This window comes from Solanum verrucosum, unplaced genomic scaffold, assembly GCF_900185275.1.
Source record: "Solanum verrucosum unplaced genomic scaffold, falcon-dt-bn FXZP01000603.1, whole genome shotgun sequence".
Taxonomy (NCBI): Eukaryota; Viridiplantae; Streptophyta; class Magnoliopsida; order Solanales; family Solanaceae; genus Solanum; species Solanum verrucosum.
In genome coordinates this window covers 143,731-168,742 of record NW_026020644.1, presented here as the reverse complement: position 1 = coordinate 168,742, position 25,012 = coordinate 143,731, and the positions used below count along the sequence as shown (strand labels likewise).

At 35.0% G+C, this 25,012-nt stretch overlaps 2 protein-coding genes across 2 annotated transcripts; both read right to left on the bottom strand.

The window, feature by feature from the left end:
* Nucleotides 1–670: 670 nt before the first annotated feature.
* Nucleotides 671–6,892, bottom strand: LOC125812117 (E3 ubiquitin protein ligase RIE1). The gene is made up of 5 exons (XM_049491610.1): nucleotides 6,203–6,892; nucleotides 2,876–2,995; nucleotides 1,831–1,960; nucleotides 1,592–1,750; nucleotides 671–1,278 (listed from the first exon to the last, which is right to left on the bottom strand). Exons 1-5 carry the CDS (start codon nucleotides 6,691–6,693, stop codon nucleotides 1,117–1,119), a joined length of 1,062 nt encoding a protein of 353 aa, XP_049347567.1. The 5' UTR covers nucleotides 6,694–6,892; the 3' UTR covers nucleotides 671–1,116.
* A 2,057-nt stretch (nucleotides 6,893–8,949) lies between these two features.
* Nucleotides 8,950–24,894, bottom strand: LOC125812111 (cleavage and polyadenylation specificity factor subunit 3-II). Its single transcript, XM_049491604.1, has 13 exons — nucleotides 24,772–24,894; nucleotides 24,479–24,656; nucleotides 23,448–23,520; nucleotides 22,504–22,621; nucleotides 20,899–20,972; nucleotides 16,434–16,570; nucleotides 15,407–15,470; nucleotides 14,519–14,584; nucleotides 13,312–13,381; nucleotides 11,863–11,967; nucleotides 11,509–11,650; nucleotides 10,143–10,242; nucleotides 8,950–9,786 (listed from the first exon to the last, which is right to left on the bottom strand). Exons 1-13 carry the CDS (start codon nucleotides 24,794–24,796, stop codon nucleotides 8,950–8,952), a joined length of 1,989 nt encoding a protein of 662 aa, XP_049347561.1. The 5' UTR covers nucleotides 24,797–24,894.
* Between the last annotated feature and the right edge of the window lie 118 nt (nucleotides 24,895–25,012).

Sequence of the window (25,012 nt, the reverse complement as noted above, 5' to 3'; positions counted from 1 at the left end):
AGTAACCTTAAATTAAAAAAAAATTATTGAAATTTTTGAATTTAAGGTTACTATATTTATTTGTGATTTTTTGACGTTAATTTTATATATTTTTCATATTATTTATTAATCAATTACTCATTTTCGAAATTTACCAAAAAATAAAATAAAAAAAATTATTGAAATTGTTGAATTTAAGGTTACAATATTTATTTGTGAAGTTTTGGCGTTAATTTTTTTTTTTTGTTTATATTTTTCCTATTTTTTATTAATCAATTACTCATTTTCGGGACTTATCGAAAAAAAATAAAAATTTAAACAAAATTGTTGAAAATGTGTCGGGTAGTTTATTTAAAAGGGGGGTTGATTTATGGGTCGGATTAGGTGTTTATGGGTTCAAATTTTTTAAGGGCATAATTTATCCCTTTCCATTTTCATATAAATGTCATGTGGTAAAATCAAAATGACATGACAATTTCATGTGGCATTTAAAGAAATGAAAAATGAGTTGAATATGTCCAGCAGGCCAACTAACGCCCATATGGGCATATCTAGACGAAAAGTTGGACGGCGAGGGCATGAGTGAGCCAAACTTTAAATGAAGGGTATATCTAGACCTTTTCGAATAGTTTAGGGGATTATTTGACCCTTTACCCTTTTTAAATTAAGGGCAACAAAATGGCAAAGCTCATAATGGACAAATGGAGTAAAACTTAGTTATCAAACTATCACCCACTTTACTGTTTTCATAGAGAAAGGTTCATCTGAAAAAAGAAACAAGGAGCACAAGAAAAACTGGACATAAAACAACACACAAGAAAATAGCATATACTTACAAGAGTTGGATCCTCTATACCTATTGGAAAGCAATGAGAACCAAAGATAATTTACATGAGCTGGGGGAAGGACAAACCCTTCTTCGTTTTTAATTTTTCGCGGGGTGCTACATTTTTTCTATAACAGAAGACAATTCACTACAGAGAAGATCTCAATATGCTAAGCGAACATGAGAGGAAGCTCAACTAGTTGGAAAGCAGATTTCTGTTCTGATATGGATACGGCGAGTAGTGTTTCAAGCTTCCATAAGTGGCTTTAATAACCCGAAACAATGTACAATGTTTTTCATTCTCCTCTGCTTTAAACCTGATCATTCCCCTTCAGGATGTTGTACTTGCATAGTGGACATGTAGCGTTCATCTTAAGCCATTTCACGATGCAGGTGGAGTGGAAATGATGATTACAGGGGAGAGCATGGAGTTCTGCTCCATCCTCGTACGAGGTAAGACATATACAACATTCCTAGCAAACAAAAGTTGAGATATTGGTAACTATTTTATCACAAATAATAATTCAGAAATACTACTAAGTCTATCACTATTCGGCATGTGTCACATAATGTGGATTCTAACTGAAATAGTAAATAACTGAAGTTCACTTAGCACCATTGCAGTACCCCGTAGAGCTAAATGTTAACACCAAAGTAAGGTTGTGGAATATGCATACGATGAAACAGCTCTATTCCAATATAGACAGACTAGTGGGATCAAAATAAAGGAGAAAGAAAATGATAATTGGCTTTAAGCATTTCTTAGACGCGCAAAAATTAACTTACTGCATCTTCAGGTAAAAGAATACGCTCAGTGGCCAGGTATCCGCTGCTTGTCTCAATTGGTACCATCCTACCAGCTCCTACCCTCGGTTTCTCCTCATTCTTGCAAATATGGAATCTATACTTGGGGAGAACTCTGAGATCTTCCTCGGACGCACCTTCCTATACATTACAGGTAAAAGATCATACCAGAAACATATCAAGTAGCTGGCCTGTAATTATTTATAGTTTCTGTCTCTTACCTGACCCACTGCATAGAGTACTGCAATTATGCAAGGCAAGCAGCAACAGAGAGCAACTCCTATCAGACATGCCAAAGCAACACAAAAGATGGCAAAGAATACATCGAATGCCAGAAATACAACTGCCAACCTGCATCACTTTACATCAGTGATCCAACATGACTGTCTGATGAACATTTTAAAAAGAAAAAGGAAACACATAAACAATTCATCAAGCAGATACATTTTTTAGAGAGAGAGAGAGAGATAAGATAATAATCATCCACGACTTCTCTTGAGATGACAACTTATATGCTGTAGTGAGATGGTAGATCTAAGCAGAATTCAGGTAGACCGCGACCTAAACATGAATCAGGCAGCTGAACCAAACATATGTAGTAATTAAATCTTTTAGGGCACATCTAAAAACTCTAGATAACTAGATAAAAAAAAGAAATCGACTTTTCAGTCTCTGGTCCTTTTATATTATTATTAACAACAATTATGAAAAAGGCCAATTCATGAACTGATACAGTAACATCTTTTCCACAACTACCAATTCCTTAAACGTGAAAAGATCAGAGTTGCATTTAGACAAATATATCACAAAGATTTGAAACCGCTGTCTATTTGAGGTATGCAAGTACTACTAGTATGTTTAATGGAATTGATTTGAGCTGTACAAGTATTACTAGTATGTTTAAAGGAATTAATTTGAGCTGTACAAGTACTACTAGAATGCGTAAAGGAATTGAAATTAAGAAAAACTCAATTAGAGCCTATAAGTAACAGGTTATGCCATCATTGCTATGACCTATTTTACATTTTTGAGCTGTCCCAAAATGACTACGCCTACAAATATAGGGAGAATTCCTAAAGGGGATTGCCATTTTTGTGATCACAACTTGAAAATAGTAGAGACAACAAAATACAAGTCTCATAGAGGACCATCAACAAAACATAAAAGTTTTATAATGCAAGACTAATTCGATTTTAAAAAGTTTTTCCACATTTACGATTCCTCCCTAGAAATAAAGGCTTGAAGTGATAGTAGATCTTGACATACCAGTATAAATGTGGAGCATTCTGTAAAAGAATTTCACCACCAGAGACTATCCAGTAAAAGCCAACTATCCACCAAAGAAGTGACCCCATTGTATTCATATATTCACATCGTTTAGCAAAACTGCAATGTCAAAAATGGAAAGGAGTCAATAAATTAAATTTGCCACCTCTATAGCAGCAAGCATTAATCAAGAAAAAAGAATACATATCTTTTTCAATGCTCTAAAGACATTTAAAACTGTGGTCAAATAATGAGAATACATGTATCTATTTGTCTACCAGAGGATTAAAAGGTGCTAATAACGTAGCCAAGTTGAATGACATATAATTTCCATGCTTCTTTAAGCAGTAGTTTCATCTTGCAGAGTAATAAATATCAATTGTAACTCAGTAATAATATACTACTAGGTATAGGCGTATAGCAGATCATCATCAATCATACTGTAAAAGATGGGTCAGAAACCTACAAGGTTATGTTAGCTGTAAAGCACAAGTTATGAATAGGTGGATCAGGTGTATATCATATCTCATGCACACAGATCAATAAAATTGAATTTGGATACACCAATGAGTATAAGTAGGAATATCTGCAAAAGAATAGTTTGCATTCCTTTAAAAGTAAAATTCATGGAAAGATTTCACAATAAGATGTCATAGAACTTCCCCTATTAAACCTCATTCGTTTTGTATTCGGAACATTCTAGAATGAAGATAACATTATACTTCTGAAACAGCAATAATTCGTATTGTACTTTCTAGTCCAAGAAGTGTGGCCTAGTGGTCAAATCCCAATAGAGACAAAAACACTAGGTGATTTCTTCACATCTGTCCTAGCCTTGGTGGATAGAGTTACCTGAGAGGTGGCATGTATCCCGTGGAATTAGTCGATGTGTGGACAAGCTGGCCCGGACACCAAGGTTATCCAAAAAAAAGGGCTTTGTAGTCAATAAAGATGTGACAATTTGAGCAATCAGATTAACTTTGTAAGCATATTTTAAGAATCAATTTCATATACCTCTACCAGTACAAAAAATTACAACTAATCAAATTGAGTAACAGTTTCTTCTTAGAATAAGCGTGAAGCGTCTGAAACAATGTTATATTGATTGAATTCCAGAAAATAGTATATCTTTAAAGTGTCAAGCCCTGATTTGTTACTCAACTGTCACATGTCTTTTTAATGAGAGAGAAAATTTAAAATTTACTTAGCACAAAAAGGTCACTTAAAGTTTCATTTGCTTCTTTGGCAGTCCCCCCTCCCCCAACCCCCAAACCAACAAACACATCTCTAAGATGGGAGACTGATGGCGGGTTATATAAATTGTCTGTCATATGAAATACATAAATGCTTCTTATGCATACATACATATCGTATTCGTATATGCTCTACAGTTTATATGTATGTGTGTGTATCTTATTCATTGAATATCAAAAGGTCATATGCAGAAGATACGAACAATTGCTTTGCAGCATGGAATGAAATGAAGACCTGCAGAAACTACTTTTACTTAGATTAACTTAATCCAAAAGGTAAGAATCACTGATATGCTACTACCGTGAACTCTCACCAATAACAGAGCAAAGATACATTATTCTCAGTAAATTTTTCATCTCCTTAACCTATAAAAGAAATCTATAAAATTTTCCCATAAGTTTGAGCTCTCTGTTGCTCCTTTTCTTGGAAGATATTATCCTTCTCTGATATATGGATCTTTCAATGACTATATGAATCAAACAAAATCCATGAAATCTAGTAGATATTATCTCATTAAGTTCCATTTACTAGGTTGACTATAAAAAGTGTGCATGTGTTCCAATAGATAGCAGTTGGTGAGGCCTACGAGTACACTACGGCAGGCAGCTAGGAAATCACTATTCAATGCCCTCTCACAATCTAACCATAAGTCCCTCTTATACAAAGTCTTAAGGAAGTTAATTGCCTTTGAATCAATGTGAAACATTTAGCTTTAAAATATTCCGTCTGGCCATTCTGTTAAGCAAACTTGTTCCTGTCTTTGAAGTATATAGCAATTATCAAGATTTCAGCTTCTAAAACACAATCAATTACCATACTTCATTTGATCAATCAAAACTTTTCCTTTGGTTCAAATTTAGTACTTGTTTTTATGTACATAAATACTACATACAAAGCAAACTTATCGTACTATAATAGAAAAATTAGAGAGAGTAAAACATGCAAGTCTTCAAATGGATTACAAAATATTCGTAGGGGGGAAAAGAGGAAGAAAATGCCAAGATAGTAGCCTCTTACAGAGAGCACTGGCATTAGGTTTCTTCTGTAAACTCGTCAACTAAAGTTCAAATAGTTCGTTTAAGAGAAGGAGAAGAACAAATCAGTGATCAAAAGAGAAGATGAAGATTTTAATGTTATTGGAGCCCAAGCAAGAGATGGAGTTGTGTTGCATATTTAAATGCATGCCGTCGTCTAGTTTTGCAATTACAAAATTTTGTAAAGTACTTTAAGGAGTTGCTGAGCATTTTGCTAACTTTATCATATGCTAGTGTGGTTGTCACCATTAGCCATTTAGAGGCTAAAGATACTTAGAAGATTGACGGAAAAGGCCTCAAGCACATGCATTCCATGAAAGTACAATATTCATTTGATCCCAACAATATCACTTGAGAAGAATAGAGAATCCATCACTTCCTTCAGCATTTCATGTTTTATACATTATACCAATATCTCCTTTATACCAACTATTTCAAATCACTTCTACCAATCCATTTGTTTCCATTATGTTCATAAGTTCACATGAATTTCAAGAGATTTTAGTTCTTTTCACAAACTCCCCTCATCTGATTTTAGGTCTATATAGTCCCTTTTAACGCCTTCCAAACATAGTACCGTCTCACGAGCAACGAGCTTAAACGTAATTTAACTGACCTATATTAGAAGTGAAGCTAACTCCACCCATGTGAGCTCGTTCACATTGCTAGTCCCAAGCTCGGATAAAGGAGGGGAGTTACCAAGGGTCAATCAAAAACAATCACTCTACCTCATAAAGGTAGGGGTAAGGCTGCATACATCTTATCCTCCCTACTCCCTAGACTCCCTAGAGCCTACTTGTGAGACAACACTTGGTTTATTGTATTAGAAGTGAAACTAACTCCTCACGTGTGAGCTAGTTCACATTGCTGGTAGGGGGTAAGGCTCCATACATCATACCCTCCCTAGACTCTCCCGACCCCACTTGTGAAATTACACTGAGTTTGTTGTTGTTTTATTTGTAACTATTAGTAATACCACCAACATCATGCTACACAAATGAAAAAATCTGAAATTTATTGAACAAGAAATGGACCTTACCTTGACTGATCACCAATACCCAAAACCCCATTCCTCTCTTCACCACCCTCACCATCATTTCCCTCTACATCAGTTCCTCCTTGCAAACTCCTCCTCCTATATTCCAACCACACAAGCACCACATGCACCACACACTGCAAAGCATACCCACAAATCCAAACCCTAATGGGAACATTCGGCGACTCATCCACCGCACATGACAAAATCACAACAGACACAATCACAAACCCCAAATTCCACATCATATCCAACGCCACCACCGGCTTCGAATAACCCCAATCAGCTCTTCGCTCATCCAGCTCACGCGCCGCCGTCTCCCTCACCAACAACGACGCGCCCCCGCCACCGCCGCCGCCGCGCCTTCCGGTGACCCGACCAAGAAGCACAGCAAGTGATGACTGACGACCCCCTCTGCCGCCGTTTTCGAGTCGCCGGTGAAGAAGTGGAGTTGTGGGGTCGGAAGAAATCATATTTGGTGGCTCAGTTGCCATTTTTCTTGAATGTTCAATATGGATAAAAATTCAATCTTTCTTCTCCTTTTTGCTCAACAAAAACTGAATCTTGATTATCACTATAATCACCTCATCGATAAGTGTTGATTTAGCTGACGTATTTGAGTTTTTGCTGAAACTTTTGATGAATTTGGTGTCACTGGGGGTTGGGGGTGGGGGTGGGGGAGCTGTGTCTGGCTACTGACAATTTTGTAGCATCTTTGTACTTGATATAAAAAACAGACACAAATAGGATAAGGGAGATTTTGTTTTCTTTTTATTTTTTCCAAAAAAAAAATATTTTTTTATTTTAACTTTTTATATGATATTTTTAAGATAATAAAAATAAAGAGTATATTGAATATTTAGTATGTCTTTAATTTATGATCATAAAATATGTATTGAAAAATATATATATTTTTTAAAATTAAATAGTCAAACATAAATAATTACTTTCTAAAAATAATTTTTTGAAATGATTTGATTAAGTGAATACTTAAAAGACCAAAATACTCATGATTAGTGATTACTTATTTCTTTTCTTTGTTTTTACTTCTTACTTTAAAAATAAGGATAATTCTAAATTATTTTAAAAGAAATACTTTATACCATCTATAACAAATACATGTTATTTTATTATGTCATGTATATTTTATTTTTAATTTAATGAAACGAAATATTTGTCAAAAGAATTATATGGATTTTATAATTTAGAGATTATAAATCACAATACTGATTTTTTAATTATAATTTCTATATTACTTTATCTTTAAATCATACAACCCGTTAATTACTTTCATTATTATCATGTCATCTTCTTGTTTAAGAAGACAAAAAAGTCATTTGATAATATAATTAGGATGTTGACAATTAATACAACAATGTTGAATAGAAATTGACAAACCTAAATGTGAAATTCAAGTCAATATCAACTTAATGAAATTCTGTTATCAAATCTTGACTATCAATATGTATTTATCATTAAAAAAAAAATATAATAGAGATAAAATGTTTTTAAGTTCTAACTGTTCAAGATTTGATTAGACAAGGAATTGTATTTGGTGCTTTTTCAAAACAATTTCTTATTTCTCTCGATAAATATATAGTTAACAAATAAGGATGCATCATAAAGCCTCAAATCGTAAATTTTATTTTCAATCTATTAAACTAAATATTCATAAATAAAAAAAAGTATATCATATCACTTTATAATCCAGGGATTATGAATTCAATATTACAATTTCTACATTATAATCCTTACATAATTTTATCTACAGAACAAATGACCCCTTGGCCCTTTTCATTGTTACGAAGATGTGAGCTTATAGAAATCCATTTAATTATTAGGATGTTGACAGATTGAGACAACAATGTGGTATAATATATACTAGTATTATTTTTCTCATATATTAGTTATGCATCCATGTTTGACGATAATCACTTAAAGAGGTGCAATCAATTTTACGGAAAAAAATAAAATAAATGTAAAATTTGAACTCCTAACCTCACATAGAGAGGTGCACTGGTTTTTTTATTATTGTTGTAAATCATTTAGATAGGTGTACCAGTAACCATCTTATTATATGACACTTTAAACTTGAATGCACACATATATTTAAGTATTTTTTTAAAAAAATATAACATTACTACATGATCTAGGAACGGATCATAATTCACGCGAACACAAGAACCCCTCAGTTATGCCACCATAAACACAAGCACCCAATATTTTTGCCTAATATTTTTGCCTCCGCTAAAATCAAAATGTGAAAGACTGAAACCACAGGATTCTCAACACACTGTATAGATGAATATGCAACGACTATTGGAAAATAAAAAAAATACCAAAGTGCAGATTTGCTGCTAGTAACAAGTATACGAGCAGCATCAACAACTACCAACAAAAATCTCAGCCTTTTACCAAAGAAGGAAAGAAAAATTGTATTCCATAAAAAGCACTAAGCAAAGCTAAGTGTTGCCATGAGCATAAAACAGGCTATAGTCCCAAAGAGCTCAATATTTCTTCCTTGCAAAAAATGTAAGCATCACATTAGCACTTGATACAGTCAAACTACAATTGATTTTTCTGAGGATACTTCTTTCCTCTTCTCGTAAACCCCAAAAGAATACTACACGATATGACTGTATGTTATAGCACTTGATACAGTCAACTACTCCAGATGCTGTAATTATCGAGCATTGACTACACGATGGTTCTTGACATTTCATAACAGAGTAAACTGAATCATGTCTCCACTAAGAACCCTCATCAGAACATTTTTTCAATTCTAAATGAGCACTTGTCTTCAACTCCAAATTCTTCATGATTGAGATGACCCTCCAAGCAAGTTTCTCATCTTCCGTTGACCACGTGCAGCAAAAGTTTACTGCTTCAGATGTACTAACTGGATTAACATGTCTTCTATGAGGACACTTCTCCTTCGGACAGGGAGAGACAGTCAACGACCCTATCTGGAGACAGTCCCCATCATTCTGAATTGTTACATCTTGAAAATCATTTGAGAGTTTTGTGTATAATAAATGCAGCAAGGAGCGTTTATCAAGCACAGGATGCATATCTTCTCCTGGTGACAAAGGTACATTTTTAGGTTCATTAGGGACGCACACTGGACAACAGTAAGCAACCTGAACTTTATGATTTTCTGCTTCTAAGATATCCATTAACTCATTCTGGTGTACAATTTTTGGGTGCTGGTCTTTCTGCATGATGACTGCCCCTTCAGCTACTCTGTCATCACATACTTGTACACAAGACTCAGCTCTCTCATTAAGAATGAAACCAGTGTCTGCTCTTGAAATTGTTTTTAGAAACTTGAAATTTGGGCTCAAAGAACTTTGGAGAAATGATTTGGATGCCTCAGCTTTAATATATTGAGTTGATTCAATGCGCTGAGACTCATTATTTGCAGGATAATAGCACGGGATCCTAAGATCTGATTCAATTCTCTCTTTGAGCGATGCCATCTTGGGCTTTTCCCCATGTACAAGTATTACATTTTTGGGTGACAGAAATCTGATCAGATCCATGATTCCCTTGGAATCAGTATGTGGACTAAAAGACAGCTGATGAATCTGGCAAAAATCCAAGAAACAGATAAACTTATATAGTTAGAAAGATCAAAGCTAAATAACAAAAAAAAAATAGAAACTGAAAATGTTTCTATATATCATCCATAATTTCAAGTTTTGATATCCAAAGTAGAAATCTAAAACAGAGAAACAAAGACAATTTTGTACAGAAGGAAAAATGACAGGAACCCTCACATTTAACTCTTAACGCAATCATTACCAGACAGTTTAACAGTTGTTTGAAGAGTCATTTGAGTAAAAATATCAACATTGTAGTGGAGCATATGATAAGACATATACAAAAGAGCTAGTATGTCATGGAATTGAGCAAATTTAAGAGGATACAAGAATAGAAGTACCTGGCAGCGCACATCAATCTGGGTGCTTTTATCAACATCGATTCTGGCAGGAGGTTTAGCTCTCATCAACTTGTGTCCTACTGTCTCAGCCAAACAATATCTGAAAAATAGGATTCAAAGGATAGTAGGAACATAAGTGTAGGTAAAATGGTGACAAAGAAAGTGGAATAGGAAGCCACATAGTCCTAATGGTGATAAAGAACAATAATCCTTATGACTAAAGTCTAAACGTGTAAAAAGAGAAATGAGAGAGCTTTAAGTTCTTTCACTGAGGCAATAGCCGAAAAATTAATTGATGAAGTTAGCATACCACTGTTCTTTTTGATGTGCTCAACTGAGTTTTACAGTAAAGGGTAAAGAACACAATCAGAGTAGGGAGTATTTAAAATGGAATCTAGCTGACCTTAAAGCTCCTATATGGAAAAGTTGATAGGGAAGAAGAAAGAAACATGAGATGGGGAACATAGAAAGATTAAAATACATAAACAAGAAATGAGCATTACGAATAAAATGTTTACATCCCTATTTATGAGTTTCAATTTTCTCATTCCCAAAGGAATTGCAAAAAGTCAAACCCTGAGCTTCGTTTTCTAATTTGACTTCCCACTTTCTCCTGGTACTAAAGATATCACCAAGTGCTTAGGTCCAGCCATGCAGGAAAGAATGACTGAATATATTCACTTTTGAAATGAAACAACTCTTGACAATCATCAGTTGATGCTAGGAGCAGTATCAATCATCTCGACCAAGAAAGAATGTATATTGAGACATAAGATCCAACGAAAATTTTGTTGCACCTCGCAAAGTTGATGGAAGTCAGTTCTCATGATTTTACTCTCTCAATAGCATTTTGGTAATGCTGACAACGTGTAAAGATAAACTATTAAGTTTTTCTTCAAGAGTTTCAGATTCAAGAAGCAAAAGAGCATGCAAATACTTGACAAATATTTTGAAGCAGCTTACTCAACCCAGGCAAAGGCGGATCCAGAATTTGTATAACATGGGTGCACCACGTGGGCAAACCACGAAAGAAAGTAGGAAAAAAGGAAGTATTAGGGGGGAATTGATCCTTGTTCCTCTGGGCAAATAACCCAGTGTTCAACGAAGTGCACCATTTGACTTTTTTGGAGCATGGCAGCCAGCACATAATATTAGATCTAATCTAAAAGAATATGTATATAAAATACTAGTTTTCACGAGAGACCATGGGTTCACGTGCACCACAAATTGGGCTATAAATCCGTCCCTGATTACCCAGACATCTTTTATTAAAAGACAAAGGCAAGGATGTATCATTAACATTTGTAAATGCATTTCTTTTTGTCTCATGACAAGATATTAAATAAAAGTGAATTAAAGGTGGTACCCTGGTAGAGCTATCAGGTTTTGTTCGTACGGAGCCCATTGCTTGAAAACTTCAAGTGAAAATCCACCACTTAGCATGCCGGGAGTAGCAAATAAAACACAAGGTCCAGGAGCATTTATCATGGAACGTTCAAAATTGTGGACTACAAAGTACAAGCAACAGATAATGTAATGAGCATAGCATTACGTATGATCTTAATCATTCACTTTTTTAGATAAATCTTAATCTTTCACTTGAACTACTAAGGAATACAGAAAGAGGAATATCGTGGAACAAGAAAGCTTGGTGATCCCTGTTACTGTTTTAGTATTTCTACAATTTCCTAAAGCTTGCAATGAGTGATAGAGGAAGCACCATTTTTGAAGTCAAATGCATTGCGTGTTGCGGAAAGATTTTTCACCTTTTGGCTGGCCCAGTTTATGAGAACTTTATAGTACATATTAGCTTGTATAGTCAAACCTGAAAGATTAGTAGCTCAGGATTAAGAATAAGGCGTCAAACTACCAAAAAAACATTACGTAAATCCAAAATGTTTGCAGAATTATTGTACCACCAAAAAGATTAATTAAGAGAACTAATATGACAACCTAGTGAAAGAAATACGTAAAATATTTATTCAAGGCTAAACTATTGCAGTTGTAATCTCCTGGAATGTTAGGGGGTTATATGGGGGAAGTAAGAGGGAGTTAGTGAGAAAGCTTCTTCAACAGTGAGGGGCTAATGTCTTTGTGTTGGTAGAAACAAAACTTGATGGTCACATAGACAATGTTATTCAGAATATATGGCACAATAGATGAAGGGAAAAATCCAAAAGGAGGCTCCGGGGAGCAGTGGGGGAATCCTAATTCTTTGGGATAAAAGAATTTGGAATGGGGAGATGGTGATGGATGGCAACCAATGCATAACAGGCAAGTTCACCAGTTTAAATGATAACTGGAGCTGGCATTTAACTGGTGTGTATGCTGACTGCAATAGAGTGACTTAGGAGGACACTCTGGCAAGAGTTGATCAATGTGAGAAGCACCTGTCTTGGGCCATGGATAGTATGTGGTGACTTTAATGTCACTAGATATCCCTCAGAGATAACAAGCTGCCGCAGGTTAAGTGGGGGAATGGCAGAATTTTCCAATTGCATAGAGGAATTAGAATAGGTGGATCCTCCTTTATTTGGAGGATCCTTCACTTGGAGAAGAGGTGAGGATTTTGATTGTGCCTCCAGAATTGCTAGGTTCTTACACTGCAGAATGAGGGGAGAGCTTCTCTCAAATCAAACAAACCATTCTACCAAAGTTGATATCTGATCATAACCCCATTTTGTTGACTTGTGGAACTGGGAATGGAAAAAATCTCATTTCAAGTTCGAAACCTGGTGGCTAGAAGCTGTATTATTATTACTGACATGCACAATAACTTTTTGGCAGGGAAATATCTGGTAATTAAAGACTGTAACAAACGTATGCAACACTATCATAGGTATCTCCAGTAAATCTAAGTAGGATATCCTAAAAGGCATACATTCTACCAAGTAATAACTATTTTTCACGTACACAGGGAGGCTTATTTTTTTAGCTCTTAAATATGACATAAAATTGCTTGGCATGTTATAGTGCAGACAGCTTGATAGCTCCAACAACACTTAATAAATCACACATAAAGTTACAGAGATATATGTGCACTTGCAGAATTCTAGTTCTGACTCTAATTCTTCTAATCTGATCAAGGAAGGACCAAGATTTCAACAAAGAAATATCACATAACTGCAATGACAAAAGGAATTATGCAAGGAAATCAAGGGAGAAGAACCTGCGGAAAAATAAATAGGAACTTTAAGATTCATCCGCTCCCAATAGTCATCCAATAACATACAGAGTTCCTGTTTGGAGAAGTATAGTTCACCAATAAAATAAATACTTGTGTTATAATATATTACAGTGCAGAAGAAAAGAAAATTGTAAGAAGCAGCAAGAACATAAAGAAAAACATCAAGAGTAAGATTGAGGAAAGCCCATGTTTATCAGTTATATAATTTGGCAACTTATACCACACATGTATAAATCAATAGCAGTGATAAGTGTGAGATATAGAGAACCTCTAGACTTAGAAAACTCCTAATTTTCCTTATTTATTTAATATTAGAGTGAAATGAGCGCAGATAGAGTGGAATAGATATAGAGGATTCATACTCACTTCCCACAAGTTTGGAATTGATGTACAAGTTGATTGATTGAAATATGTAAACCATTACTTATACATGGGCACTATCAGATGTGGGTGCTCTTGTTGGAGTGAGTTGGACTTCCAAATAAATACAAGCCTAACAGAAGCTCTTGTAGCATTGATGTCTTAGTTTCTCATAATCAAATATTTGAAACCAAATTGACAGCCAGCTCAGAGAGCTACATGCATAACTTACTAGAGTTTGGACTAGTTGACCACATTCTTCATGGAATGTCTGGAAACAAAATACTGATTAGAAGTTTAGGACCATTGATTATCATTTAACTCTTCAGTAATGTTATAATTTCAACATAATAGTGGTACAATTAGTACTATATGTGGTATAATTCTAATATAATAGTGGATAATCTAGTATTATATATAGTATAATTCCAGTATAATAGTGGTATAATTAGTATTCTATATGGTATAATTCCAATATAATTTTGGTATAATTAGTAATTTAGTACCATATATTGGTATAATTCTACTATTAACGTTATACTTAATTTGGTTTGGTCCTTATTTTATTTTACTCACTTGCGTCGAAAAAACGTTTTAGAAAACCGAATAGAACGAACTTTGAAAAAACTGAACTAAATTGGTTCGGTGTTCGTTGCACATTTTTCCATAACCGAACAACCGAACTGAAGAACCGAACACCCACCCCTAGTGACAAGTATCCAGTAGAATTAGTCGAGATACGCGCAAGATAGCCCAGACACCTTATCAAAAAGAAAAAAGGAAAAAAATAGAGTTGATTTATGATCTAGCCAAAATAAAGAATAAAAACCTGAGCTCTTCCAAGAGCAAATGCAGGGATGAGCACCTTTCCTCCGCTATCAACACATTTGTGAATCTAAAAAATATCAAATTTTGGTATTAAAGCAAGAGTACATAAAAACGAATTCAACAATACAATAAAGCAAATTGAATGGATAATGCCAAGAAAAGAATCACAAATATTTTAGAAATAAAGGACTCTTAATAATAGAGAATGGCAATAAATACAATGTTTTAGACAAAAACCCTCCAATTCCGAAATAGAGCAAAGTGAGCAGAAAAAATATACAACTGAAAGAGATTATGCCTAATTGCAGTAATTGATGAAGTGCCGTAAACAAGAAAACAACGTGCACGTGCATACATCTTTTAATTTGCAAGTCTTAAACAAAACACAAATTCCCTTTGGTACAGATTTGTTCAGTGTTAGAAATCAATCATCAATCAAGGGGTGACAGCTAAAAGAAAATGCAATGCAGCCTCTTTCCCTACCACTTTTTAAGAGATACTTAGACAATATCAATGATTTGTCAATTCACAAGCAAATATCGTTTTAGGTATGGAGTACAGCACTCAGATTGTAATCGCAACTTTAAAATCACTGTGAGCACACCATGCAAACTATTTATATACTTCTGCAAATCACATCACTCGCTTTTGACTTTGTTAGAAGAGTCAATGCTTCAGAACTAGACTAGGGTCCTTATACCAATCAACATTAGTCATTGACATCGGGATATAAAGCATAGCACCCCGGACAAGGATATTCAGACAAGACCCTTGCTAACACTCACAAGCATATTCTGTCAGAGCAATGTGTTATAAGCAGAAATCATAAGAAAAACATATGCACAATATTGGAAAAAAGAACTCTTTTTAGTAGCCAAAAGTATCATACTGCTTCGAGAAACTCCCTCTCCCGAACATATTTGGAATCGCGGATGGTGGTTGCATAAGTTGACCTGTAAGAACAAAATTATGAGTAGAGATCTTCGCAGCAAAAAAAATCATTTTTCAAGCAAGGATAATGCCATTAAATTTATTTATCAGGATATCTACAAATTTTGAATCAAAAGTGATGATTTTAACTTGTCTTGAAGAGGCTATGAGAAGGAAAGAACACTAATATGATACCACCAACATGGAATAAGACAGGGAAAAGGAGGATATTACATCAAGTTCATGCCATTTCACACTGCGATGTTCCAGTCAAACCAATTAGCAGGAGACATAAATCTTGGCAAGTACTAACATATGATTTTGGTGCTAGTCAATATTTCATCAAATCTTTTTTTTTTTTTGAAACTTGGTAACTATATTTCATCAAATCTTGAATCATACTTTTTCTTAAGTGCAAACTATTTTTTGAGCCAAGCCTAGCCAAAAGAGCATCGAAATCAGGAAACCGATAATGGTCATTGATAAAGAAATGGATCTTAGGCCTAACTCAATTTCAAAAGCTAGCTCAAAAGGTGAGGATTGTCAAGACCATATCAGGAGTCCAATCTCCGTTCTCACAACCAATGTGGACTCAACACCCCTTGCACACACAGAGTGGACAATATAAGATGGGGCCCAACGTCGGGTAAAGAATGAATTGGGAAGGGTATGGCTCTATAGCATGATAAAGAAATGGACCTTCAGGCTAACTTAACCCCAAAAGCTAGATCAAGGAGTGAGGATTGTCGCCGACTATGTAAGGAGTCGAATTTCCATTCCCACAACTGATGTGGGACTCAAAAGTCATCAATCCACTTGAAATGCAGAAAATCGCGAAATAAAAAAGGAACTAGAAAAATGATCATCAATATTGATTTAGACTAAATATTTGACCAAGATTGTTTACCATGGTATTCTTTTGACAGGTACAACCATGATGCATATGCAGGTGATTTTCTAGATGGTATCCAGTATCCACTACTTACTCTGTTATGACAAGGTCCAGCTGCAGCCGGTCAATTTGAGCAGCTCCAAGATGTCTATCAGCCGTCATATTATAATCTCCAGTATATACCATAGCAGCATCGCCCACTTTAGCATAAAACATTGCAGCACCAAGAACCTAGACATAGAGTTTGATATTCACAACACCATATTGATTGACCTTTCATGCATGATTTACAGCTGGATGAAAAAATTCTGGCTCTATTCTTTTTGTGTATAATAATAGAAGGGAGTTGAGTTGAAATTCACAAGAAGGAATGTTTGTCTGATATATAAAAAGATTTCAATCAAAGATATCTAAAATATTTGACAAGACAGCTAGTTTAGAACATCATGAACTAATAGGGATAAACACAAATTTCTTTTCCATTTCATCAATCCAGAATTTTAATTTTACTCCATGTTTTTCTTCCACATTTGCTGGTGGTTCAAATGTCTTCCACATGAGATCACCCATGACATGTGCCATATTTACAGGGAAACAAAGGAAGGCAGACAGCAGCAATATAGAGAAGGACAGTATGTGCATCTATGTTAAGCTCAGATTTATAATTTGCATTGCATGACTTTGTCTCCAAGAATGAACTTGCAGCTAGCAATAGCAATCAGGTTATCTTTAGTGCTTTTATTTTTCCGCAAGTCAGTACGCCAATGTAGTGAGGGAATCCTATATATGTATGAGTATATACACAAGTAGTGTGGTGTCAACTTCCTGATTGATCAATTGGTTTCTGCTGGTAGTATATTTTTTTTTTATGACAAGGGAAACCCGTAGCCACTATCCTTTGGGTGCGCACAGGGTAAAACCCCCGCTCCTATGCAATAGCTCGCTAACCACATAGGAGAGGTAACCCGCACCAGGACGAGCTCAACCCAGAAGGCAAACCTCTTGCTTTCGCTGGCAAGGGGTTTCAAACTTGAGACCTCCAACATGGAAGTCCCAAGTCCAAACAACTGGGGGCCCCCGAAGGGTGGGTTCTGTTGGTAGTATATTTCGCAATATCACTTTCCTAAGTAGCATTTTTTTATTATTGGTGCTAGACATATTATGAATTAGGTGTTTTTTTTTCTTTCTCCTCTTTTCATTGTTTAAGACATTGGATTTTCTTTTTTTTGAGATAAGGGTAACTTAAGACATTGGATTTTCTTTTTTTTTTGAAACTGGTAAGGTTGAATTCTTCAACATTAAGGGTATGTTGGCTACCTCCAAAAAGGGATAATTACAGATTTTCTATCAAATCTATAATCTGGTCTATATCATCTATACAAAGTTGTTTACACCAAAAAAGTAGAGATACTATACAATTTCATCTAACTTTGTGGATGGAATTGGATCTATCTTCAAAACATCTTCCATTTCTTTCTTTCCAGACTGACCACCATACACATGATGGTATTAGCTTCCACCATCTCTTTTGACTCTTACTGCCTCCCCTCCTAATCCAGCAGCTCAACAGATCTGATGTATGTTCTGGCATTGTCCAGTTCATGCTTGTGATGTTGAGAAACAAGTTCCAAATTTGAGCAGTAAACTTACAATGCAGGAAGAGATGGTTATTTGTTTCCCCTGTCAAGTTGCACAAAAAACACCTAGGAACCAGTTGTTTGTCTTTCTTTTTGTAGAACTTCTTCTATTAAACATGCTCTCTTTATCACTAACCAGGTGAAACACTTTACTTTTGTAGGAATGTCACTCTTCCAAAAGTAGTTCCAATTATATTTTGGGACCCCTGTCATCCCCATTAGTCCTCTTTTGTAGGCATTGTTGACTGAGAAGACTCCATCCTTGCTATGTTTCCACAGGATCTTGTCTGTTGTTGTAGTTATAATCATTCCAGCTAGTTTTTCCAGTAGCGCTGCCACCCTCTCCACCTCCCAATCATTAAGTAGTCTTCTTAAAGATATGTCCCATCCCTGTTCTGTCCAACAATCACTCACTCTAGCATCAGGGTTCTCACAGATTAGAAACAAATCTGGAAAAAGTTCTCTAAGAGAGGTTTGGTCTATCCAACCATCTTTCCAAAATTTAGTTTTGTTTCCATTACCCACCTTAATATACACATTTCCTTCCATTTGTGGCCATAGGTTCCTGATTGTCCTCCATACCCCCACCCCATATGGTTCAGAGGTGATTTTCGTACACCAGGGATTTAGTTCTCCATATTTTGCTACTATAACCTCCTTCCAGAGAGCTGCATCTTCCTCAATGTATCTCCATAGCCATTTCATCAAAAGGCATTCATTTTGCAGCCTCAAATTTCTGATCCCTAAACCCCCTCTTTCTTTGCTAAGAAGAACATTCTTCCAGTTGACTAAGTTATAACCCTTTCCCTCCTTATTGATTTTCCATAGGAAGTTCCTTCTAAGCTTGTCTAGTTTTTTCACCACCTTTGCTGGGATTGGAAACAAGGACATCACATAGGTTGGTAAAGAGTCCAGAACAGAGTTTATGAGGATCAATCTACCCCCTAGGGATAGGTATTGTGCCTTCCATCTAGCAAGTTTCTTCTCCGTTTTCACCAGAATACCATTCCATATCTCCATTGTTTTGTGTTTGCTACCCAGGGGCATGCCCAGGTATCACATTGGATTTTCAAGGCTGCTATTTTCTTTTTGTTTTGTGATAATGCTGTGTTGCTGCTTTAATTGAGGAACTTCCAAATGCAACAAAAAATTGTTCTCACTCAAGTTGGAGAAAATGAGCCAGGAAAGAAAAAGACAAACATACACAGTTCTGCTTATTGACATGGAGTATATATAGCTGCTTGTAGCTTCCAAATTGAAGAAAGAACACAGAAAATCTAGTGTGCTTCACACAGCTATCGAGTAAATTAGCAGTATCCAGAAGCACTAACACAAGATCGCGTATGTGTGTGAGAGAAGAGGAGGTTAGAAGAGTCAATCAATAATCTGCATATGCTTCAGAAATGTAGGTCAGTTGGAAAGGGAATAATTAGTTCTAAAAAGTTGAAATATGAAATACGCACCAGGAAAATAGCCAGTTTAAACTTGAGAACACTTTCAGATCAAACCAACCTAAAGGAGAAGAATCAGTTGCAATAGACTGGCTTACCAGTTAACTCCTAAGATATGACTCTCTTAATCTTCATTTTCCATTCCTTTAAAATTTGAAAAGATGATATACCTAACTCCCTTTAATCCAATTCATAATCCTTTTCTAACATTGAGTCCATTTGTATGGGCTTATAACTTATGACTTGTAAGTACAAAGTTATAAGTTAGAAATCTTTATCTGGGACTTTTGGCTTATTTTTGTTATTTCAGCATAAAAACAGGTGCTTAAAATCACTTTTTATTTTACCTTAAAACTACAAAACTGATTAAAAGCACCTAAATCAGTGTTTCCAAAGGTGTTTTCTGGGCGAGCCACGGGGCGGGGCATAACAAAAATGTTCCAGAGTAAAATTAAAAGTGTAGATCCATAGGGTGTACAACCTAGATTGGGGCATAAGCCCCGGACATGAAAGTGTGAGTCCCGGGCGATAAATTTGTTTTTAAATATTTTAAAAGTATATAACATATTTTTATTATTGGGGTAGTGATTTTTATACTTAATGTTATCATATTTTCATGTTGTAGAGATTTTTTCAAACAACAACACACTCAGTGAAATCCCACAAGTGGGGTATGGGAAGGGTAGAATGTAGGCAAACCTTACCACTACCTCGTGGAGGCAGTGAGGCTATTTCCAGAAATAGTCTCTCTACCTCTCATAGAAAATGACACTCCCATAAATAGTATTCTAGATAGCCATGCCGGAAATTGATAGGATAGAGATTCCGTAACACTATGTTCTTGACACAACTTTATCCATTTTTTGTCATTGCTCTTACACTTTTTAAACTTCTTCTTCTTTGAAATATGTAAACATAACCAGTGCAAATATTAGTTGAGAATGGGAAGGACTAGTAGAAGTAGAGATCAATGATGAAACGGATGATGATTTTATTTTAAAGATCTTGAATATTATCATTTTTTGTGTTGATACCTTTCTAAAATAATAATAATAATATTTTTTTCTATATGACTAGTGATTTATTTGAATTTATTGGCAGAGTTATTGAAATTTTTACATTTTCTTATTTTCATAGTTATAAAATTATAAAATTAAAGATACATGAGATATACCCCGTAGATCCATGGGAATTACCCCCATATTTCGGGACTTACACCTCACCCATGCTACATAAAACGTCTCACCTCGTGCCCCCGCCTTTTAAAACACTGCCTAAAATAAGTCAATCTAAACAGACTCGTTATCGTGAATTAAGTTGATGTGGCTTTTGTTTTCATCATTAATTGATGTTCCCTTTTTCCCTTGAGATTGAAAAGAAAACCTACAGGTCAATCTGCTTGATACCAATGAATGCATGTGAAAAAGTTATTGGAGTGTTTGTGCAAATGAATGAATAGTTTAAACCATACATGTCCAGCGTAGTATGCTCGAATTTGAAGGTCTCGATCAACCAGCACAGTCTGCTTCAAATCCACTGCAGTAACTGCAAACCGATTGCAAAAGTTAAATAACACATCAATTTGGAGATGAATAAGAGAAAAGATGCAGAAAATATCATTAGCTCAGCATGTCTGCTAACTTATGTAATAGCTGCATTTTGTTAGATCGGTAGAATTCACTTCACTCATCAATCCAATCTTGCATGTGCATTAAATTAATGTTGCTCAATCTAGGAGTTCAATCAACAATCTCTTGGAATCTAGCTTCTCTTGCCAACTTTTAGAAGTCTAGCTTTAATTTAGCGATTTCATAAAACACCTGTACTTCAATGAGAACCGTCTGTTCTCCCTTTGTTTTGTTTCCACAGTATAACTTTAGCATGAAGTATTGGCAAGATCTATAACGGATAATCTATCTCCAGCCAAAAGAATGTAGTTCCCTATGATCTGGGAGTGCCTAAATGGCTCAATGTGTGAATTCTGAGTTGTAGGTAGACATGTAATAAGCTCAATAATATTGAATGGTTTCAACAATGGGATTCTGGAGGCAGCAGAACAAGCCACTGTTACTGCTATATGATCCATTGATGTCAGCAGTAACACATTTAACATAGTTATCATACTCGACTGATAACTAGTGAAACCACATAAGAAGCTCGTGTAGTTAACCTATGAGTCAGAGAAGGCAACTATTAGAACCATTGAAACCACACTAATGGTGTCAACTGTCAAGAGCCTGAAGCAGCCAATTTAATTTTGTGTGTGTGTGTGGGGGGGGGGGGGGACAGAAAAGGTTTGTGCATATGTCAGACTTGCAGCTCAACTGAGACAGCAGATTTAACCAAAATAAACAGAAAGGGTTTGTCCATTAGTCAGGCAATGCACTCATGCAACCATGTGAGGAGTGGAAAATCCAAATTATTGTCAGTTAGCTTTTATCACCCAATATATATGCAACAATTACAAATGGCTCCCTCTTTGCACATGGTTTTCTCTTTTTGGAGAACTAATAGGATATTAGAGTTGTAAGTGGTTATGGCAGTGATACACAATATATATTACTATCTTATTTCAACATGAGAGATTGTTGAGAATATAATTAAGTAAATAAAAGTGTGTTCTTTCTAACAGTTTTAAGCTTAAGCTTTTAGATGAGATGGCCACACACCTCAAATCTTCAATATGGTTTGACAACACTGACTTCAATATGGTATCAGAGTAGAAAGAGGTCTTGGGATCGAATCTCAATGCCACTCATTATCAAAAAGAATTCTATGTGCTTAGCCATGAAAAAAGAATGAGCAGTGCACATAACGGGGAGTGTTGAGGATATAATTAAATAAATTAAAGTGAACTTCCTCAACAGATATCATAAATATGCTCAGTCTAACTTACCTTTGCTTTGACCCAAATAAAGTTGGTATAACTACTGAGAAGTTAACTTGCCTAGTTGATAACTTTAATGGAAGCAATATGAACATATACTGCGAACTGTACAAAATTCTAACCATTTGCCACCAATTACTAATCATACTATAAATAGGTCACGGAAGTGACTAGTAGGAGAAAGAATACCTTTTTTCATGCAATCTGTGATATTCTCAGAACTAAATTGCTCTTTCTCTCCCCTTCTATCAACCAACACTCTGCGATAATCTTCCAGCATCAATGGAGCTAAAGCTTTTGTTGGATACTGAAGGATGAGTTATTAAAGTTGATCACAGAGTAGACGATAAACTAAGGCGAAACTAAGTTGAAAATCCAAGTACACATTCTTGCTCATTCATAATATTTCTAGCAAAGAAAGAATTTGGATACTAAAAGCATATATTACATGGGCTGATAATTACATATCAGATGTGAATAAAAGAGGAATTCAAAATATTGCGCAAAACATGAAGCAAAATTGAGATTTTCTTAAAAATCTCCCAACATATCTGGTTTGTCTGTAGGCAATCACATACTCCCTCTGTGACAAAAAAAAATTACCCATTATACCCTCAATTAATTACTTCGAAAAAGGTAGAACTTCTTGAAAATTTTAAGTTTTTAATTCATCAACTTCATAATTAATAGGGGTAAAATGGTAAACTCACTATATCAATTATTGTTTTCTTAATATGTGTACCAATTCAAAAGTGGACAAGTAATTAGGGACGGAGGGAGTATTTGTTAATTTGTAAAAGGCATCTCCCTAATCTCTTGATCTACTCTAGTGCTTTAATATTTTAAAGGAAGTATCTGGATATATGTCCAAAACAGAACTCTTTTTGTGCTGATTTTGCTTCACGTTTTATTTTCACATTGTCTAATTAATGTAAACAGCAACTCGTGACTTTTTTTTATAATCTCCATGATATTCAATATTTATTGATTTATATTGCATTTTGATAACAAGTGTATCCCTAATGTTAGGTAAATTAGGTTTATTACATGTAAATGTAAGATAGATTTTTTAGTCGGAACAATTTCTAAGATCACGAGTTATACTTTTCCTGGATAACAGCGAAACTCCATACCGTCATGTATATGGGGCCATTGTACCCACAAACTTCAGTAAAATATGGAAGAGCTCCAATATGGTCTAGGTGGCTGCAACCAAAGTTCATTAGATTAGATCCATACAAATAAAAATATTAAAATAGCATATACATTTAACAGGGGATGTGATTCAATAAGTTGGGGCAAATCTTTCCTCCGTCTCTAAAGGGGGTCATCAGTTTCATTAAATTAAACAAAAGAGCAACTTTCACTATGATATAAACATGTAATAGGGGATGCAATTCGTCAAGCAGGGGAAAAATTTCCCCCTATCGCTAAAGAAGTGCATTGAATATCACTAAACAAGATAAAAAAGTAAGAGAATACAAAGCCATCATATAAATAGGGGATGTGACTCACCACGCTGGGGTATATCTTGTTACCTATTCTATTGTAACATATAAATACAATGTTTGTATTGATATTACTTAAATTTGATTCGTATGGTTAAATCTATCCTTAAGTAAGGATGAAAAGTCTTATTTTCTGTAACGACAGGGTAGGTGTGATCGCTTAGTTATCTGTTAATTCCTCAATTTGCCCATGTTTGTAATAATTATATTTTATCCCTAACTCTACCTTTTCTTATAATAATTACCGTGTACCTACTTTTAATATTGTAAATTTATTCATCATACTGCTTATGTATGGCATTACATAAAAATGTAAAACGATACAATTTATCCAAACATTACATTCATCAATATAATACATGACAATATGATACCAAATGAGTGATAATCCCTCTATTCCCATTTATGTGACACACTCTACTTTTTAGACTGTCCCATAAAGAATGTCGCTTTACGATTGAAAACAATTTAATTTTAAAATTCCCCTTCAAACCTACCACACAAATTTCAAAAGTCCTTTTTTTCCTCTTAAATTTCATGTCAAGTCAAAAAGTGTCGAAAAGTGTCGGGATGTAGGGAGTATGTAACAACAATCCAACAAGGTGTAAAGGGGTTTATTGAAACATATGATAAGGGGGTGTGGCAGAGTAACATACAAATGTGTGATGATGATGCATGAAAGAGCATTGTCAAAGTCACCAGACTCAGATATAAGAGAGAAATCTGGGTATCTCCGATGATCGTCGTGTCCCATATGCATTCCACAGTCAAACATTATCCTCTTGCCATTTATAGTTACCACTACACAGCTTTTTCCTACATCTTGTCCTGCACCTGTAAACTCAAAAATTGTTTCTTTTCAGCATTTCATCAAACATGTGGTAGGCATACATATAGTATATAGTATAGTATATCAAAAGTATAATAAAATAAAGTAAAAAATGCTTACCCAACACTAAACAATCGATCGTCATCTTCTTTTTTTCAATTTTCTCTTATGAATTCGTAGAATTCAACTTTCGCGGTTCTTTCCTTTCACTTTTTGCTTAGTAAAAGCTGCCTTCAAGAAAAAGATGCATATATATAGTGAGGGTTAGGACGACAAAATGACAAAAAATGGTTACTTATGTTTGCGGACAGGTTTAAAATAGTCTCGTAACTATGTACTAAGTACATTTTAATCCTCATCA

Coding starts and splice junctions, on each gene's coding strand:
- LOC125812117 (XM_049491610.1), bottom strand. CDS start 6,693: ATGGCAACTGAGCCACCAAATATGATTTCTTCCGACCCCACAACTCCA. Junction 1,961..2,875: donor AATGCTCCACATTTATACTG/GTATGTCAAGAT, acceptor AAAGTGATGCAG/GTTGGCAGTTGTATTTCTGG. Junction 1,751..1,830: donor TACTCTATGCAGTGGGTCAG/GTAAGAGACAGA, acceptor TGTAATGTATAG/GAAGGTGCGTCCGAGGAAGA.
- LOC125812111 (XM_049491604.1), bottom strand. CDS start 24,796: ATGACGATCGATTGTTTAGTGTTGG. Junction 22,622..23,447: donor ATGGCCCCATATACATGACG/GTATGGAGTTTC, acceptor CTCATCCTTCAG/TATCCAACAAAAGCTTTAGC. Junction 15,471..16,433: donor CTGGACCTTGTCATAACAGA/GTAAGTAGTGGA, acceptor TTGTTCTTACAG/GTCAACTTATGCAACCACCA.